Source organism: Pyxicephalus adspersus, chromosome 11, assembly GCF_032062135.1.
Source record: "Pyxicephalus adspersus chromosome 11, UCB_Pads_2.0, whole genome shotgun sequence".
NCBI lineage: Eukaryota > Metazoa > Chordata > Amphibia > Anura > Pyxicephalidae > Pyxicephalus > Pyxicephalus adspersus.
The window spans coordinates 52,543,843-52,564,815 of NC_092868.1; the positions used below are offsets into that span (position 1 = coordinate 52,543,843).

General features: G+C 39.0%; 1 protein-coding gene across 2 annotated transcripts in view; it reads left to right on the forward strand.

The window, feature by feature from the left end:
* The first annotated feature begins 3,542 nt into the window (after positions 1-3,542).
* Positions 3,543-20,973, forward strand: part of TTC34 (tetratricopeptide repeat domain 34) — a 34,450-nt gene continuing 17,019 nt past the window's right edge. The window contains exons 1-5 of one of the 2 annotated variants that reach the window (XM_072426529.1): positions 3,543-3,663; positions 5,507-7,180; positions 9,571-9,796; positions 12,238-12,430; positions 13,576-13,742. In XM_072426529.1, coding sequence (XP_072282630.1) covers positions 5,583-7,180; positions 9,571-9,796; positions 12,238-12,430; positions 13,576-13,742 — 2,184 coding nt within the window. In that variant the 5' untranslated portion in view covers positions 3,543-3,663; positions 5,507-5,582. Of the gene's footprint in view, positions 3,664-5,398; positions 7,181-9,570; positions 9,797-12,237; positions 12,431-13,575; positions 13,743-20,973 lie in introns of those variants that run through there. The other variant, XM_072426530.1, reaches the window with a different exon arrangement.

Consider the following 20,973-nt stretch of genomic DNA (forward strand, 5'->3'; position numbering starts at 1 on the left):
CCCAGATCTCAGCAGAAGGAATGTGATATTGGCACAGAAAGTAGGAGGTAGGTAAGTATATATCTAACTTTATTCTGTACAGGTAAGTACTATCAGGGCTTGTTCCAGGGAGAATGGGCTCAGACCTATTAAGTGTCCTTTGCATTTTACTCTAAAGTCCTCTTTAGGCAGATATGTATATTACATATGCAGGGGATGCTAAGTGCAGACTTCTAGGAAAATCAATGAGCCAAGAATAAATTAAAGCTCAGACCTTAATATTCAGTCTTTGCACCTGGTGATCCTGCTACTGAGATTGTTTAGGAATCATTATATTATTTTATTATAATATAGAGTGACAACACTCTGTCATTGTTTCCCAGTTGTGCTTCTGTGTTGTCACCCGAAAGGGACTACAGGTGGCCAATTCATCACACAATCCTCTGTTGTCATTGGGGTGGAGACCCACCCTAGGAAACTGCATGCAGCCATCCCAGTGGTTTATATAGAATGCCAAATGCTGCAATGGATGCAACAAAGGATAGCAAAATTAAAACAAATTCCTCCATTGTAATTATTGCTCAGTGTTTAAGCATTCACTTAGGATTTACTTCTAATGATCGGTGATTGTATTGTGTTCACTAATTACCTTTATAATAGAACGCAATCCATCCGGCTAATTGATTTATGAATTATTTGCATGGCACCGATGTGTCCAATCGAGGAATTTGAGTTGGAAATGCTTCCCTTTCTTTCGTGACTAATAACTTACCCAGCAAAAAATATTCAGAGCTGTAATTAGCAGTCTAATGAAATGAAAACTTTGCATCAGCGACCAATCAAATGCAGCAAATGTAATATGTTTATTGGAATTCATTTTCATTTCATCCACTTTAATACAGATGAATGTATGGTGAATAATGATATCATCATATGCACAATAGGCTCTATTAATAAATTATTTCCTTTTAAATTTGGAGATAAAATAATTTTCTATTGTGTTTGATGTGCACATTTGACGATTGGCCACTTTATATATATAATCCACACCCAACGGCAACCTAATTTTTAATATCCCAAATTTCTAATCAGCCAATCACATGACAGAACAGGTTTTGACTTTTGATGCAATAAAGTTCAACTTTTTTTTTTTTTAAATTGCTCCCCTCTCTCTGCTCTGCTCTGTAAATGATGATGATGAAAATTATGAATAATCAGGAATTATATAGTGCCAACCTATTGTGCAGTGTTGTACATTAAATTGGGGTTGCAAATGACAGACAAATACAGACAGTGACACAGAAAGGACCCTGCCCCGAAGAGCTTACAATCTAGGAGGTGGGGGAATTAATAAACAATAGGAGGGGAGATCCATCTTCATTTCCTTTCAAGCTTAATAAGAGTATTTACCATCATTCTGCTCCCTTCCTGGGCACCTGGGGGTGCGTCAATATTTGCCCTGAGCTGAGAATTAGGCGAGGTGTAGCTTTATTTAATTTAATGTTCATTTGGCAGTCAGGAATAAAATTAAATTTTATCATTACGAATATAATCAATAATATCAATAGGATCATTCAAAACTCCCATCCTGGTTTACTAAAGGTATAAAAAAAAAGTGCTTTGTATTGCCAGCCCATGAGTGTGCAGATGTACATGTGCATGTATGCGAATGTAACTGCTTCCAGGATTGTTGATGTTTCTTCCTTTGGTCTGGAGAGTTCTGATCATGGTTACAGCATAAATCTACCTTCCAGAAGTTAACAAATACATTATATATATAGAACACCTGAGGATTGAATGTATGGTAAGTTCAGACCAGTTTTTGCAAAATGTTTATTATTGTACCTAATGGGTCTGTTTACTACCCTATATTGGACAGGAGGGGCAGTGTTGCTGCACACTTACTTGGATGACACATGTAGCATCCAGAGATGGTTTGCCACTTCCATAGACTTAATTTGGTGCTGCCTACAAAGAGTTAAAAACACTTGAGCAAACGTTTGCGAGAGATATTAGTACAAGAAAGGAAAGAAAGAAAACAATTTCTCCAAAAAATGAGAAATAGAGAGTAAAATACATCACAGAAAGAATAGAAGCTCTCCTAAACATTTTGCAACTGCTTGCAAGCTCATGAATAAGCCAAAAAACCTAGCAGCAACAGTCTTTTAGTGATTCTGGGCATCTGGAATTGGTAAACACCACGGTAAAATACTGCTAGTCTGAACCAAACCCATATTAAAAGACACAAGAGCCATAGAGAATGGTCAAAATACAAAACAATGTAAGACATCTCTAAATATATATAAATATATAAAAAAAATAATTATAAAAAAATAACATAAATGTATATTTATATATATATATATTAACAATAAAATAATAAAATTAAACAAAAATAGACTATGAAAAATAAAATAAAATAAACAACAAAACATATAATATAATAAAACATAAATATATATATACATAAATATACATAATATATACATACCATACAATAAGACACAACTACCATTATATATAAAATAACATAATAACAACACATAACATAATAACAATATAACACAAATATGATAATATATAATATCAGTGTTTTCCCCAGCCCCCTTTAGCTGAGTGCAGCTCCCGGCACTTTTCAGTAGCCACTAGGATGTTTTTGAGTAGATACTGATGAGTTGAGTCACAATACAGGGGCTGCTACCCTCGTAAAATTTCTTCCCACTTAGCCTAAAAAAATTTCTGGGTTGAGCTCTGAACATAACATAATAACAATATAACACAAATACCATAATCTATAACATAACATAGCAATATAACACAAATATCATAATATATACCATAGCATAATAACAATATGACAAAAATACAATATTAAATACCATAACATAGCACTAAAACACAAATACCATAATATATATCATAACATATTACAATATAACACAAAAACCATTAGATATACCATAATAACAATATAACACAAATAACATATTATAAAAAAATAACATAATAACAATATGACACAAATACTTTTACATATAACTTAACATAGCAATATAACACAAATACCAATATATATAACATAACATAATAACAATATAACACAAATAACATAATATAAAAAAAAACATAATAACAATACGACACAATTAATATAACATATAACCTAACATAGCAATATAACACAAATACCATAATATATAACATAACATAATAACAATATACCACAAATAATAAAATATAAAAAAATAATGAAATAACACAAAAAACATAATAAAGAAGTAAAAAAAAAAAGAAAAGAGTATGTCCCAAAAGCACAATATTTAAATCTATGAACAAAAAAAATCTCTTTTTGGCCTTTTGTTTTTTTATAGATTCACACTAGAAAAAAAAACTCCTGATAATGTCAGGCCCTCTGCATGACACAAAAGCTCTTCCATTGTCCCAGCAGAATTCTATTGCAAGCAGCGGGGAGTGTCCAATCCAGAGCTGGCCCCAGTGTTTATGGCCTCTATGGTAACTGTGCTTGGGGGTGGTGCCCAGCAGCTGCTGCCTGTAACCTGCATTGTCCCAGGTCTGCTATCAGTACCTTTCTTCTAAAAGTGTCCATTGCAGCCAGATATGCATCAGCACCCCTGGGCACCGGCCATGGAGTCAGAGGAGAAGCAGTTTGTTGGGGATTTACATGTGAGTAACAATTAGATACAAAGTTTCAGGCTGATTCCCATTGTTTCCTTTAGGTTTTTGTGTGGGTTAGTGCTTTGTTTTACTATTGTATTTTTATTGCATTGTGCTGCCTTCCGCTACCCCCGGCTCTACCAAGTATGAATCAATGCCCTGGCATCAGGTAGGCAATGGGGTGATGGGGGTTAGGAAAGCATTGGTAAAGATTGATCTCCATGTGAAGGGTCACTTGAGGTCAGCCGGACATTGACTGGCAATCTGCACATTCACATTTTTGGAAATCATTTACTTTTCATTGTTTTTTGAAATTTTCATGGGATCAAAAATGTATAAAATTGACAATCACAGACTTTGGGGTTGGTGTAGTTGGAAAGTCTTTGTGGAAGTTTGCCACCATAGGACATAGGAGAGGATCAAAGTATTGCTTGTCCAGGTAGTGATATGGAAATGTGGCTAGGGGAAAAAGCAGATGGAACATAAGGAAGAGTTCATCAGTCTGCTGCTTCTCCTTCATTGTCCAATGATGCGGCTGTAGTGAAGGTGGTATTACCAAACTGCAACAAGTGAAAGTCGGTGAATGGGTCAATCACCTGGTTGTGGCATCTAACAGCTCTGTGAAAATCTAAATACAACAGAAATGTCTGCTGGTAGCCTGATAGCGAAATTTACTTTTACTGTGTAATTAAAAAGTTGCTTTAATATTTTTGTATTTGTTAGGTAGAGGTGAGATTGACCACTTTAAAAGTTCTTCTATGCCTTGGGGGCTCCATTTTTAAAAATTCCCTGGGGCCACACACCTACTGTGTCTACTATAAGGGGGTTCCCACCATGCCTGTTGTTTTTTTTATATATAATAGAGAATGCAGCACAAGGCAGTAAATCCCATGTGCCCCCCCCCCCTCCTCTTTTGGGAGAAGCAACAACAGTCATTATTATTCAGCATTTGACACTTGCAGGAGTGGTTGTCTGCCCCCCCCCCCAATGCTGAACTCTGAAGTTCCTTTCACCATCTGCTACATCACTACAAGACACAATGGTGCAGTAAGGGCAGCAGGAGGAACCACAGTGTGCTGGGGGGCATCTGTGACACCCCTGGAAATTTTGTGCCCGGGAGGGCTGGGCAGGTAAACAAATATATTTTAGGTTGTCAGGAACCTTTTTTTCCTTAATCTAACAACAAATTCCCTATAATGAGTCAATTAACACACAGTCAATGCATACATAGTGCTGGGTTTGTTCACTAGAATGAACACAAAACAAATAAAAAAACATTAAAATTCAATTTATAAATGTTTAACATTACTAAAAACTTTTTAAAGGAAAATGAATCAAAAAAATGATTGCAGTGCTTTCACATTCAGGGTGTACAACCAAAGTGCTGCTGTACATTTTTGAGCAGCAAACCGCACCGCAGGTAACCAGATGCATGGCTGCAAATTTTTAAAAAAGATCCAAGTGGCTAAAAGCAAGAAGTGGCCTTTGGAGAATGTGCCACAATTTGCCATAGCCCAATGCAAAAAAACGGTTCTCAGTCTCCCATGCACTTAAATTAGAGAGCCGATGAGTCTCAAGCAGAACACTGTGGCTCCTTTTAAAAAACCTTATCCAGCAGTAGGAAAACTACATGATGCTGATTCCACCTCCAACGCATTTCACTTTATATGGGCTTAATCATAGAGGTCTGATTGGATACTTTAGGTAAATACTCATATGACAACCAATGTATATTTTACAGTAATGTTAGTAAGTAGTGATTTCACACATCTAAAATCCAATAAATGTCCTTATGGAAAATGTTTCCATTGTCATCAGTTTGTATGTACTTGCCTTTTATTTTATTTTGCAGGTATAAACTTGACTCCATATAAGTGAAGAATGAAGACTTTTTTCCATCCATCTGCCTAATTGACCATCCCCTGAGGATGTCCGGCCAAGATGTCCCCAGTCAATTGTGCCGAGAGGCCAACCATCATCTGGCCCAAAAAGAATTCTCATTGGCTGCTGCCTTCTTTATGGCAGCATTCAGCTGCAATGCACCAATTGCTCTTCAGAAAGTCAAGTCTCTGGATGATGGGCAGTACCAGGAAATTATTACCATTCTGGAGAAATGGTGCCTAAGGGATGCCGAAATACCAAAAATAAAGTGTGATGGCATGGCCATTGTGTCACTCAATCCCGGGATTGCTGCAGTGTTTCTTTCTACACTTTGCCCAAATAATTTTGCTTCTTCTTTGTTTAAAATGAATACGTTTCTTAAAAGTGGGCGCTACGAAGAGGTGGTGAGCAGGTGCAACTCACTATTGAACGCCCACCCCCAGCATTCCTTGGAATTGTTCTTGACCCGAGGTTTGGCATGGATTCTGTCTCAAACCAACTCTAGAAATGGGGTTGTGGAATATATTCAAGTGTTCACCAAAAACAAGGAGAAGTCCAAGCGATATATCAACACAAAACAAAAGGAGTATTTGCCTCATGTCATTCGTGCTTTCCATGACTTCATTTCCTCTTATGGAAACAACAACACGGAAGAAAATATTAAAGTTATGCTTCATGATTGTTACGGTTTTCTGGCTGTGTTGGCTCCCGATGACCTCCAGATATGCAAAACTCAAGCTGCTTTTTTATTTGAGGAATGTAAATTTGAGGAATGTATTGCCGTGTATTCTAGAGCCATTGAGGCATTGTCTTTGGAGACCAAGATAAAAGAAGAAAAGATATCTTGTCTTCTTGTAGATCGGGCCGCGGCATACTATTCTTTGGGTTGTAGGACAAAGGAAATGGTACAAGACTTGGCCGAGGCCTTCAGGGTCAGCCCTATCCATGCCAGGAAAAGGTTTACAGATATCTTCCCCACTGCTGATGTTGCAAGGGTTATGGAACGTTCCAAAGCTTGTATTGAAATGGAATTTGGAGACTTTCGAGAAGCCATTCGGGCTCGAACAGAGCTCAGATCCGATACCAGTACGGACCTTCTACTACCCATCATGCAAGCTTTGGAGTTTTTAATTCAGTGCTGTCCAGGGAGCAGACGTGAAATGAACATTCGTTTGGCCGACTGCAAACTTTTAGCAGGAGATTTCCGAACTTGCTTGGATATCTGCAACCAGCTGATCAATTCTGAGAAGAAGACCTATCAGAACACCTTGCACGTTCTACAAGGCTTTTGCCATTTTCACATGAATGAACACCAGCAGGCCTTGAAGGACTTCCAGAAGATTATAGAGGATGAGTCCCCCCATCCTTCCAGTTGCGTCAAGGCTCTTTGCGGGAGAGGACTCATCCGCATGATAAGTGGTAGCTCGTATTTGACCGCATTGGACTACATTACAGCCTGCAAACTTAAACTAGATGAGACTTTCCTTACGATTAAAACCTATGTGCCATGGAACCAAAGAGGTCTTCTCTATAAAGTGTTGCAGGAGGAGGCGGAGAAAATGCTACAGAAGAAGCCCTCCAATGAAGGTCAGAACCTCAACAGGAAAAAGACCGGAGAGATCGACGGGGCTTCACCCAAGGAAAGGTAACAATCTTTCTATATGTTATAATGCAATAACAATATGACCAAATATGACCATTTAAAGTGGGTTTATATGCTGATACAAAGTTAATTTAGTTGTTTACCTGATTAACTTGCATGATCCTTCTCTTATTCTTATCTAATAAAGATTGAAGGTATTTTAGACATGTTCAGCAATGGAGAGAGCATGGAGCAGTGACCTTTACCACTAAGCCTCTTCCACTCCATACCCGTCCAAACCCATTGCAAGCTCCATGTTGGATGGTGTTGGAGCTTAATGCCATCCTCCTTTCCCTTATGTTCCTTGGATATTACTAAAACTTACTACAGATATCCTGAAATCTGAGCAGCAGTACTGAAGGTTGGGGGAATAAAGGTGCCTAAGAACCCTCATAAACCAGGAACTGCCCTGCTATTCTGCATCTGAACTTCTGAACAAAAGGCACTTTTTTAGGGCACTGCTTGGACACAATTACCATTTCTAATTGTCCCCAATGCCATACCAAATCATCACTTTTGAGTCCAAGTCTGTTTTAAAGATAGGTCCAATTGAATGGAGGTTGACTAATATGAAAGTATCATCAGGGGAGTAGTGGGTGGGAACACCATGCCCTCACTTTTTCAGTAATGGGCACGCGTGCCCACTCTTATTTTACAAGGAATTCTTAGGTTGCCAGGAGAGGGACCCTGTTGGGGAGAGGGGCCCACCAGCCAGAGCCGTGGACCATGTCTCCGTTATGGAATTTCAGGCACAGGACGGTGGGCAGGTTGTCTCTCTGAACACAACCCAACCGCTTGTCTGGTTGGTACTCTGACCCACTGCCTCTTAACAAAATGACACAGAACAGGGATTCAGCTCAGGTGTTCAGCTCATTGACGCATTTATATCTATATGATTGTTTCAAAAGTGTGAATAGCACTACTGACACCAAAAGATCAGCTTCTCCCCCAGGCAATTAGTATTCTATAGAATTCTTTAACACATGGTAATTTTGTTGGAAATCTGTTTATTTATAATTATTCAGGGATTCAATATTTGCGCATTCCACAAAAAGGTGAGGCTTCCTGTTTAGCATTGCACTCAGCCCAATGTGGTAATTGTTATACCAACAACAGGTACAGCCTCATGATCGGGTGGTGTGTGAGCTATGGATGGGAGGCATTAGCACCCATTGTAATCTTACGGTAAAAGTGGCATGCCCACCTTCAGAAACTTAATAAAACTTTGCATGATTAGCACCATTATAAAACCTCACCAAACACTCCACCCCTGCTGAAATTACAACTATCCATTATTATCCTAATAAACCAATGCAGGATAGTAGGTAAATGTGAAACTCCTACATGTTGGGTGTGTGAGTTGTGGGACTTCTCCTATTTAAATCTATGAAGAAAGCTAAAGCAATAGACGTTCACTGAAAACAATGGTGGCTATAGATGTATGGGTGTTCTTCTAATGCTTCTAAAACAGATCCTATAATGAATTCATTAGAATTACAAAATCAAATGCAGATCTATTAGAAATAGGACATTGTCAATCAATGTTTGATCCATATAGCGATCAGAAGTGCCCTATTGTCACGCTGTGCCGCTTCCCTAGTTCTGACCACCATTGACTCCCCCCATTATTGATGCTCAGAGCAAAGGACTGGCATTGATTAGGGAGTGAATGTGGCTGGTTAATAGATGAATAGTGGTAAATACCAGGTTGGCAATTAATATCTGTAATTTGGTATCTGGTGTGGGTTTCCACTAGGCACCTTAGTTCTTCCCATGTCTTTAATATGCCAGCAATACGTTTGGGAAGTTTCACCCTGTTGTGTATATATATATTTGTGTATATTTATATATATATATATATATATATATATATATATATATATATATATGTGTGTGCTTGTATGACTATGGAAGTGGGATTTGATTGTTAGATCCTCCGCTGAAAGGACCAAGTGGCCCTATGTTCTCTCTATAGCAGTGTTTCTCAACCGGGGTTCCTCCAGAGGTTGTTGGGGTTCCCTGAGCGATGAGCAGTTTGGACCTCTCAGGTCAGTTTAAGTGACACCAATGATCTTGTTGGCTATCTGTAAGGGTGACATTCTTCCCAATGATCAGCAATGTAAGAGGCATTCTCACTGACCACCACACTAATGTACTGTGATCTGTGGATGTAGTAATTTTAGAAGGGGTTCCCTGATGACCTGAATGTTATTTTAAGGGTTCCCCAATGTTAAAAAGTTCTGGAAACACTTCTTTAGAGTAATAGTCAGGAAATAAATTTAGTATATGGTTTGCTATTGATTTGGTGATATTTCTAGTTCTGGGTGTTTATGATCATTTATATTTACTGCAGAGTTCTAGTACCAAAGTCTCTCATTTAACTTATTGTTTAGTGATGTTTCCGGTGTCCACCAGCTGGCCACACTCCTGATGATGTTGGACCCCACCGATGACCTGTGCCGCATCCTGTGCACCGACGCTCTCTATCAGATGGATCGCATAGAAGAGGCCCATAAGATGCTCTCTCTGGCCCTCAACAGCAGCTCTCAGAGGTCCCCTGTGCTTGCCAGATTAGCCCTGCTGCAGCTGAAAAAAGGCTTTATATACGACGGCAACCAGGTATGGACTGCAAGTCCCTCTGTGACCAGCAGATGTCAGCATTGTACTTAGAAATGGACATTATTATTATTATTATTAAACAGGATTTATATAGCGCCAACATATTACGCAGCGCTGTACATTAGACATTGATAAAAAGCGTCACATGATCAATTCACCGATTTCCACATTTTGCTTCACCGTCACTATAACAGACCCATCACATCATAAGGCACGTTAGCTGGCGAGGGATATTCACCAACATTTGTCGACATCTAAATTTTTTATTTTGGGATTTAGAAACATTTGGCACATTAGAAACACAGCCAGTGTCACATTTTCCTGCAGCAAATATATATTTTGTGTGTCCAGGGACCATTTCCCCCAATTCACACACTGCAGATCTGAAATTCTTCTAAACTTTAGTGTTTACAAGTGAACAGAACCACTCCAAAGACCTGACCAAGCTCTATCGCGTTTCACCTTTCAAGCTTTACTGGGAGCAAAATGTATCATGTAATTCCAGGCCTGTGGAGTGGATTGGTCTACTTGTGATCAATAAAGATTGAAAGCATTGCAGATCTGCAGAGCGTGGCTTTGGCCCCAACTCTACCCCTTTTATGTATATTGGATATATACATGTATATATGTATATTATTTTATCCCAAAATCTTTTTTACTTACCTTTGGAACTGCTGAGAACATAGGTTATGAGAAATCTAACATTCATACAGAATCTCGTTAAGATATTCAGGTTTTATTTAAAGTGATATTCAAATTCATTTCACATTCAACAATCCAAGATGCTTTGACATGACTACTGACTTGTAGCAAGTTTTAGAACGGGTCTTAGATGTACATACACATGTTCAGCAGCAGGTGGCGACACAACGATTCACAAGCACTTCCAAAAATGAAGAATCCAAAATTATATTTCTTAGGAACTTAAAGTATAACTCTAGGTTTTATTTTATTTAGTGATGCCCTCTATTTCTGTGCTGAAAGTTTTTTCCCTGTCTCCAAGTTTTAGCAGTGTCCATGACTGATCGGTTCAGCACTGTTGCATGGTTTGGGTCAGCAGGACACTTTGTCCATTACTTACGAGCCCAGCCTGTGTGCATTGGGGTTCCACTTTAATTCTGACTTTTTATAGGCAGACTCACATAGTACATGAAAAGTCCTGTACCCATCAATTCTATTTTGATCATAAATTATGTTTATCTATTACCCCGGAATAGACATCCCAAAGCGTGGGAATCAATTCCCTGCCACAATGAAACAAGATCGTGCTGGATGTCCCCTAAATGGAGTTTTGCCATTTAACCCTACAAAATACAAAAAGAAACAGATGTGATGTGAATAATATTTGGATCTTCTCAGAATTCTGCACATGATTCCGGTGGTATAAAAAATGGATATTAATGGTCTTCAGTTTATATTGCAGGGAGATTCACCCTCTATGATAGCCACTAAGACAGAAAATAATGGGGAAACCAAAATGTAATCATCCAACATGTACAATCATCAGAACAGGAAGAGAAGTAATGTCTTCCAATAGGGCCATCTGTTGTGGTGGCCAAGGACACCAAATATTTTCCTATTTTTGTTTCTAGTTCAGGAAGAGAATTAACTCTCTCCATTGGAATGCCAAAAACAAATGTGGCCCTGGTTCTAACTTTATCCAAAGTGCAAAAAGTTTGGCTTTGGATGATACTTTATGGAGCTACTGATAAATATAATTAGAGCAATGCTTGAAGACCAGATGTAGATATCTAAGGTGGCCTTGTAATGAACTTCTCTCTCGTGCAGCATTGAAGTCCCGGCTTCCGTTTTTACCGATTGGCATTGGCTGTTTGAGTTTTTTTTCCTATTGTGTTCAGGCTAAAATACTATTAGTTTCACAATTAGTTTTACTATTGGCCATAGTTAGTCCCATTGGGCATATTCATGAGGATTCTGCAATCTGGCCATTTAGTATTCCAATATTCTTTCTAAATTTCCTCAACCCTCTGATAATAATTAAAATAGAAATATGAACTACATTAACATTAAATCTACATTAAATATCAATTATCATTACATCTTCACTGATAGTTCTCTTAGTTCTTAAGAAATAGTTGCTGATCCTGCCAGTGAAGATTTGCTAATGCAGTTTCTTCTGATGGAGTGGCAACAATACTACACTGCACCCGAATTCAGAGCAGAGTTGCCACCCTTATGCATGCACTGGCTTGTACTACACAGGGATGGGAAGACATTGCAGGGGGTGTGGCTATCATTGCCACTGCTGATTCTCAAGTATGTCAATCATTGCCTGGCCACACCCATTGTTTTCTGAATCAACAGCACTGACCCCTCCCACTGTGATCTGCAGTGTCTGGAGGGCTGAGTACATGAGACACAAATGAAGGAGAATTTTGCTCAGGAAACGTAATGAAAGTTTTTCTTTTCCTCTTCCTCAGTTTATCAAGAAAGTAATCCAGCTGGGTGACACCTCATGCCTTTTGCCAATTATGGATATTTTTAAAGAAGAGGATCGTAGACTGATGCAGAGTCACTGCCACGCCAAGGGCATGTCCATTCTACAGAGCCGACAGGGGGAGGATTACTTGAAGGAGGCCATAGCGTATTTATCATTTGCTATTATAGCCTCAGGTATGATAATTCTGCATGTTGATCATATTGGTGACAACACAAGGCTCAGTCATTGCTTTGGATGGGAATTCTGTAATCAGAAAGCACCATGCTAAGGATTCACATAGGCTGCATTATCAGTAGAACCAGGCAAGTACTCCCTGGAGAAGTTTGTAAACACCCATAGATCCTAAAAGAAGAACCAATAGGGGGACTTTTCCTCCTTTAAGGTGATACTGTGTTCCCTTTCCTGTTGCAGGCTGACAACACTAAGCTGATGCCTTGCAGTTTGTGGCTGTGCAAGAACCTTCTGTGATAGATCTGAGCTTAAAGCCCATTTTAATGGGCCTGCACGGCTGACAATTGCACTGCAAATTGTAGGTGTAGAAATTTAATGTTGTAAGCTTAATAAAGATAAAAATTAAGTAATTATATAGTTAAAAAAGAGGGTGGGAGATCATCAAAATTGGCACAACAGGTTTGCAGACCCAAGAACTCAGCACAGGAATGGTAGGAACCCCTCATAATGAGCACAGCAAGTGCAAAGACCTGGGAACTCATCTTGGGGATGTTTGGAACCCTCATAATTGGCACAGCAGGTGTGCAGACTCAAGAACTTGGCACAGGAATGGTATGACCCCTCATAATAGGCACAGCAGGTGTACAAACCTGGGAACTCAGTTTGGGTATGATGGGATTGATTGGAACCCCTCATACCAGGCACAACAGGCATACCAACCCGAGAACTTAGCACAGAGACCTCACCAATTGAGTCTCTAAGAGACGGAATAGACTTCCAGGTGATTATTTTCTTCCATATACTGAAATTTTATCTTAGGGTGGACTGACCTTTGCTTTTATTGTGGATAGCGCTGCAGCTGCAATTATTATCCATTTGATATTCCACATGTTTTGGCCATTCTGCCATCTAGTATGTTGTAGTTCATTGAAGTGAAGAACACAAGAAGAATGTTGGGTAATTACCAATAAAAGTGACCCCTGCATTGATTTCTCGCTGTTCTGGCCGAATGCAGCGATGATTGAAACATCTGTGCAATGCAGAGTAGCAAATACCGTTCATTGCCGAGTCAATTGTCAGGGGTAAAAATCATGACGTTTATTTCATTTAGCATTTCTAAACAATGGTTCTGTTTATTTACGGACAGGAGGCCATGCCAAGGACTCGCTGCTGGCCAGAGGCAGATGTTACGGGCAGCTGGGACAGAAAAAGACGGCAATATTCGACTTCAACGCTGTGCTAAAGGAGGAACCTGACAATGTGGAAGCCTTGTGTGCAAAGGGATTCATGCAGATGTCCATGAACCAGCAAAAGGTACTTCCCCATCCACTGTCAGATATATAATACGGGTAAAGGGCAAGGCCACCATCAGGTACAAAGGGTATTTCAGTACCGGACCCTGAACAAAAGCGCTCAATGCTGGAGCTTTTAAACATGTGGGGCAGAAAGTTTACTTTGGTTGGGGCCCAGAATTTATGATAGCATTCCTGATATGGGATAGAAAGATAGATAGATAGACCATCATATAAGTATCATGTAAATGGGGTTGTTGAACATTTTATAATATACAAGTGTATGGCTACAGCTATATTTCTATATATACAGATGGTGGTGATGGGGATATTGACATTTTTCAGTGCTTCACAGTACATTCATATTCTCATATTCCAATACAAGAGAGGATCTGTCTGGCTGAATACAATAGATTCTACCATTTCTGGCAAAGTCAGTCCACTTGGCATGCATTAAAGTGGTAAAGTCCAGTCAATACGTCTTTATAGAGTAAGGACAAATTGGAACTTAAGTAAGATTTTTTTATTTCTTACTTTATTTCTGTTTGATGGATTCCTTTGCACTATTCATCATGGTGGCACAATAGGAAATGAGTGGGAATCTCCACAAAGTGAAAACAGATCGATGCCGGATACCTTAAAGACTTTCAATGAGCCTCTATGTCAGCCAATCCCAACCATGGTTGCTTGGAACTCTAGGGTTCCTCCAGAGGTTTCTCAAGGATCCTTAAACCATGGCTGACCTCTCCTCTCTATAATATCTGCATAGTTCTGGAGCTAACACCACTTGGCAGAGCCAACTGCTTTATTAGTTTCTGCTGCTGCTTTACTACTTTTCTAGTTGTCTATATCAAAAAAGGTGAGCATGGCCTTTTGAAAGACTGTAGCCTCTTGGCACACTGTCCAACCTCCCTCTCTCACTCCCTTCCTCAGATTTGGATACTGCTGCATATTAAAGGAGTTCCTGCAAACTGCATGGGTAATTCCTTTTGGACTTTTGTGGGGGTATGGGTGAGGTGGGGTAAATATTCAGTGGGCAGAGTTGAAAATCTTTGCCTTGCAATACTCTGTGTTGTGGGTTGAATATTTTTACAGCACTGAATGGTAAGGTTTGTACAGTAAAATGAAGGCCAAATATACCCCTGAGGAAGCCTTGGTTTTGTGCGAAACGTGTCACGTTTCATGGCTGCAATTCTTACTTTGGATTTAACAAAAGCTCACATATCCTTTAAGACATTGGTTAAAATTTGGGCATCAATTAGTCCCTGTTGCATACATCTCAAACCTAAATAAGTTATTGTTTAATGCTGCCCAGTGGCCAAGTAATGAAATTATGTTTGGATTTATGAATGATGATTAAATGCTTTTTTCTTAGTAAATATTTGACAACATTATGGATGAAGTAATTCTCAGAATCACATTCCCCTTTACTAACAGCCATGGAGCTAAAACAGCAGAGGTGATCTCATACAAAGCCAAGATGAAAAACAAACATAAAAGCCATCAGCATTACATTTCTTGTAAATCCTGTGTTCTAGAAAATATAAATATAGCAAGGCTGACCAAGGAAAAAAAATGCAACATTGTAAAGGAACAAGAACATGGTGTGAAATACTGAGAGTGGAAGATGATACCAAAAAATGTATCTTGACAGCAAATTACAGAGAATGGAAACATGACAAATAGAGCGAAGGCAGCAACTGGCCACAAAATATAAATACAAAACTAAAAATATAAATTGCAGCAGAATTGTTTTTAGAGGAGATAACTAAGATGTATCATACACTGATGAGGGAGGAACTAACATCAGATACATCAAATGTTTCAAAGGATCATTTCAGTTTAATCTGGGTTTGTTTTGCCTACCCTTATTCTTCTCTGTCGGCAACCCCAATCAGTTTGCTACATGTTTCCATTTTTCTGGCAAAGCGTATTTTAGAGCAGTGTTTCTCAACCAGGGTTTTCTCCAGAGGGTGCTGGGGGTTCTTTAAAGAGGAACTAAACTCAAAAATGCAAAAAAATATATACTTACCTTCCATCCTGCAGGGCAGTCAGATCCCTCCGGTGGTGTCCTGCATCAGGTCCTGCATTGTCCCGGCATCCATCCCAGAGCCGGTGCTCCAGGCACCACCATCTTCTGCTTTTCTTCCTGGTTCTTCTTCATACGTCACCCGACTTAGGCAAGAGATCAGATGACTTATGATGAAAATGCAGACCACCAAATGTTTCTCTTTACGCAAAAAGGCTCATTCTGCACATGCCCGTAGGTGTCCCTGGAGGCTTTGCACTCCCATTCATTCTTGACCACCTAGGTAATCGAGAATTAGCGGGCAGTGCTGCACCCTCTAAAAAAAAAAAAAAAAAGGTGTTGCACTTAAAAAAAAAAACAAAGAACAGAATTTTTATCTTACTTAAAAGGGTTGTGAAAATTCCGAGTTTAGGTATGCTTTAAGGAATAAGCAAATTGCAAAAGGCGTGCCATCTGATCACGTGAGTAAATCTGGTAACCAAACAAACCTGTGCCTCCAGCTGTCACTGGGCAGAATAACATAAAAAAAAGACAAAAGAAAGCTGGGGTTTACTAATTCAGCAAATATATTTTAAATATAGGGTTAGGTAAATTAGATACATTTTTACAGACTTAAGTAGTCTAATATATTAGTCACTTCTAATAAACGTCATGGGAAATGAGATCATATATCTATACAGAGGAATCCTAAATGAAAGAAAGTATAAAATCTCAATTTACCCGACACGTTTCACCTATGGGCTTCTTCAGGGGACTTGTAGAGAACGTTATACTATATAAAAGATACTACAAAATGATTTTAGAAAGATGAGTATATAAAGGACATACATAGTGTATATGTAATAAAACAGCGTTATTGGGTATTTTTCAAAAACAGTGGGTGCGTCTAGGTTCTAAGGAAGGGAGGAGAGGTGGGGGAGGGAAAGTGTTTATAGGAAGATGTGGTGATAATAATAAGCCAAATGTTGTTGATCACATAAAACATTCTGAAGAATAAAGTAAATACTCAAATGGTCAATAATAATGATTTGCAAAATGTCGTAGAGAGTGGTGTAACTATTAGTAATATACAAAAGCCACAAATAGGTCAGTTACTAGTGGTTGAAAAAGATTTCTCCGAAGAATAATTCCTCATAGGTAAAATCTGGAAGTAGAAATCAAGTTTTAAAACATTTTAAAAGAAAGTTGTAAAGAAACAGCACAAGGCGTTGGGTATCTGCAGTGCGGATATTATTCTGTGGTGCATATTATAATATCATATATCATCGTAATCAAACCACTTTTAGGAAAAAGCCCTGATAGATGGCCTGTCCTGCGCTGTACATTGTGCCACCGCCAAAATCCACCCACAATGATGCCATTATCAATGGGGGTTGTTGTGAGACGGGAGGACAATGGCATTCCTGAGGAAAGCGATCCGTCTCTTATCACTGATGGCCCTCGGTGTAACAGGTTGTTCTCACACATAAAACGGTCCTCCAGCCCTTGGCAGCCGCCCACACAGGGTAGAATGAGCCCATGAATCAAAGAGGGGATTTAGAACGATGGCAAATGGTCTCATTGTCTTTTTGGAATTGTTTTCTGAATGTAAGATAAGCGTCTGCTGTCATCTGACATTGTTCACTGGGCGGTGGAGATAAACAACGGCCTCCTCGCCTCTTATTACCACCAAAACTGATGTAAAAACAGCTCTACAGTCCGACTCGGGCCTATACCGGGCTGCATGGTTACACCAGTGTATATGGCAGCCTATGGGTTTGGGGGTTCACAACAATGTATTGGTCTGTAAGCTGTGCAAGGTGGAGGAGCAAGAAAAAAAAGGGAGAGAGAAAGACAGGGAGAGGGGAATGGGCAGAAACAGGTGGAGGGGCCCTAAATAATTATAGAGATAGAATAGATAGATAGATAGATATATGGATTATTGATAGATAGATAGATAGATAGATAAATAGATGGATTATTGATAGATAGATAGATAGATAGAGATAGATAGATAGATAGATAGATAGATAGATAGATAGATAGATAGATATATGGATTATTGATAGATAGATAGATAGATAGATAGATAGATAGATATGCGATAGATGGATAGATAGATAGATAGATAGATAGATAGATAGATAGAGATAGAAAGATGGATAGATAGATATTAGAGATACATACAGCTGTACAGATGAGGATAGAGGGGATAACTCATGACACAGAAAGCAGAGAACTCTGAAGTGCTCAGTAGAAGTGCTGGAAGATTACATTTTGAAGTTTTTCTTATCTTCCAGCAGCAGAAAGCAGATTGTGTGCAGCTCTCACATTAATATAAAAGCCTGTAAATTATCGTCCAGGGTTTGCAGCGCTGCGGTTCCTCCCCGGGGTTATTTTTTAGCCATACACTTGTCAAGGTCAATCACGGAGCATCGTTCCATGTAACTAATTTGGCTCTCAGTGCAGATGGGTTTTATGCGCAGGCCTCACTTAAGGTAGTTAGAGCATTTCAATTGTGGTAAAGCGCAGGGAATGGGGAGAGAAATAGCTGCTTATTGAAGAGCACTTTCAGCGTTTCAAATTGCAGCTCCTGGAAGATGTGTGTCTTCAGAGCCGGCCTGGAAAATAAACATTGAAATGTGGCTGGGTGTACATAGAAGACACATGGTTCTTGGGAGAAGATTTAGGGGGTCATAGGGGTCTGAGGCCTTTCTTTTTTTATAAATTGAACGTCTTCTTGCAGGTCACCACAATAATGGAAATCCTTATATATCTTCATTCTTCCGGCCCCCACTTATTTACCAGTTTTCAGAAAACTGACCATTTTTGATTTGGCAACATTTTTCAAAAATCATGACATTTTGGACTCAGTGGACCGTTTTTCAAAGTCTTTAGGATGCTTACAGAGTCTTATTTCTCTTTGTGTCTTCTCAAGGCTGGGTGGAACTGAATGATGCAGAAGGTGGTGCTTATATGAGGATGTCAATGACATTCACTGTTCCAATACAGGGTGAATGGAGGATATCCTTGTGAGCCCATGATCCTCTGTACTCACAGTATCTCCTCAATCCTTCAGATTAAGTGATTCTGGGTGTTAATCAACATGGAAGACCGGTACCATCTAGTGGCAAAATTGGGTACAGCAGGGGGACAACTTATGCTACCATTTTTCCTGGAATAAATCAAGTGAGATAGGAAAACCCAACTCAATTTATAAAATTTTTACTTATGTGACCACTTTTTATCCTTTTTTGCTTCTTTGAACCCATTTATTTCCTTTTCTGAGACACATCCAGAATCGAGAAAACATTTTCCTTGTACCATGGACTTTAGAATAGGGGAATTAAAAAAGCACACAAACATCCAATCTGTCATATTTCATGCAGGGAGCATGCTCAAAGGAGGCTTATGCTGCTTCTCCTCTATTCTCTAGAACTATAAATATTACTAAACTGCAGCAGATCAGACGATCAGAACCTATGGCAAAGCTGTGGGCATAAATACAAATCCTTTGGCATGAAATCCACCCATAGATTTGTATAGATCCCTGTATTTAGCGGTGTGTCCAGAGTTCACCTTTAACATGTACAAATGTTTTAACTTTACAATTTTTACCTTACCGCAAATGAGAAAAAAATGACAAAGTACACAGCGTTATCAATTTGAAAAGACATCCTGAAAAAAAAACACAATTAAGTCAGATGTGTTATTAATAAGAGCGCATTAATATGGGAGACGGAGCGGAGATTTCTCCCCGAGCGCACTTAATCATGGAGTAATGACGGCTTGTTGGAAGGCGCTCACAGATAGGTAAAGCCATTACAATAGCTCAGAAGAGGTTTTATTTTTCCCCCGGCCGCCTCGGAGAGCCCGAGCGTGATTAAAATGAAAGCCATTATGCCTTGTATTTTTCCCGTGCGTCCCCGAGAGGGGGGGAGAGGAGAGTCGATTGAAATGCTTTAATAAAATGATGGTTTTTATTGTGGACAAACTTATCAGAGGAGAATTGGAGGGGCTAATTAAAAACAGCTTCATTTTATCAGCTTTTATCTAGAGGTCGGAATCGCTTCTTTCCTCTCGGCTGCAGGGGCAACTTCTGGGGGGCAAATTGGGCAATGATGAGCTTCTACAGGGTTACAGTTAATGGAATGAGCGGGGCAGGGAACTGGGGTGCTGAGCATTTGAGACCCCTCACTTTTTTCCCCAGAACCCAGTGTTGGCCAAAACCACCCCTGCTTGGCGTATTTCAAAAAGCAAAGTGGTACGGATCATAAGAAGGACAAAGGCAGGGTAAAGTGGACCTGTCACTAACTTTACAAGCCAGATTATAGAAATTCTTAGTATGACCCAATTCACAGCAACACTGTATAGAAAAACTCCATTTATCATCTGAAAGCCCTTCTAGATTGAGACAATATCATCATTCTTCTGCAGGCAAAAGAAACATTTCCACAGTCTCCTATTCCCAGTGATCAAATAATACATTGTAACTTTGTCAAGTCCAAAGTCTTTGCTGGCCATCCATTGGTCTGTAGGCTTTGAAGGTGAATAATATCTTCCAGATATCAATATTTGTTTGCACTGTGCACCTATCACCCAGCCCCATTCTTGCTTGCTCAGTACTGCCTTGCTAGGAATATACAATATATATTCGATTGATATGTATTGATCCTGTTCACGAATTTCCTATTTTCCAATTGCGTAAGATTTATTATATCAAATCCATTTTATTTTTTAAATATTTTCATACAGGATTTATCAAATTTCACCAAAATGCACACAATTTTTGCATTGGCATTAGAAATGTATAAATCATGGTCAATTTCTAAATGTTTTCATCCAAATTGTACCAAGAATTGCACACAATTTTCACACTGGACCCAATTAGAAAAAAATAAATCATGCTCAATTTATAAATGTTTCCATCCAAGTTTCACCAAATTTTACCCAAAATGCACACAATTTGCACAGTGGAGTTAGAAATGTATAAACCATGAGTAAATGTTGATTTGCACACTTTTTAATTGAATCCAGTAAGAAAAAGTTCTATATTTGGATAAAATTTGGATGACTCTTAGGTGAAAATATGTATAAAAAACCAAAATCTACTAGAAATATTGATCACTGTATGGGCAGCATAATGATCACGTCAGATATTTGCATAGATACCAGGGTTTCCATTATTGGGCCTGATTTATTAAAGCTCTCCAAGGCTGAAGAAGATACACTTTTATGAATGAAG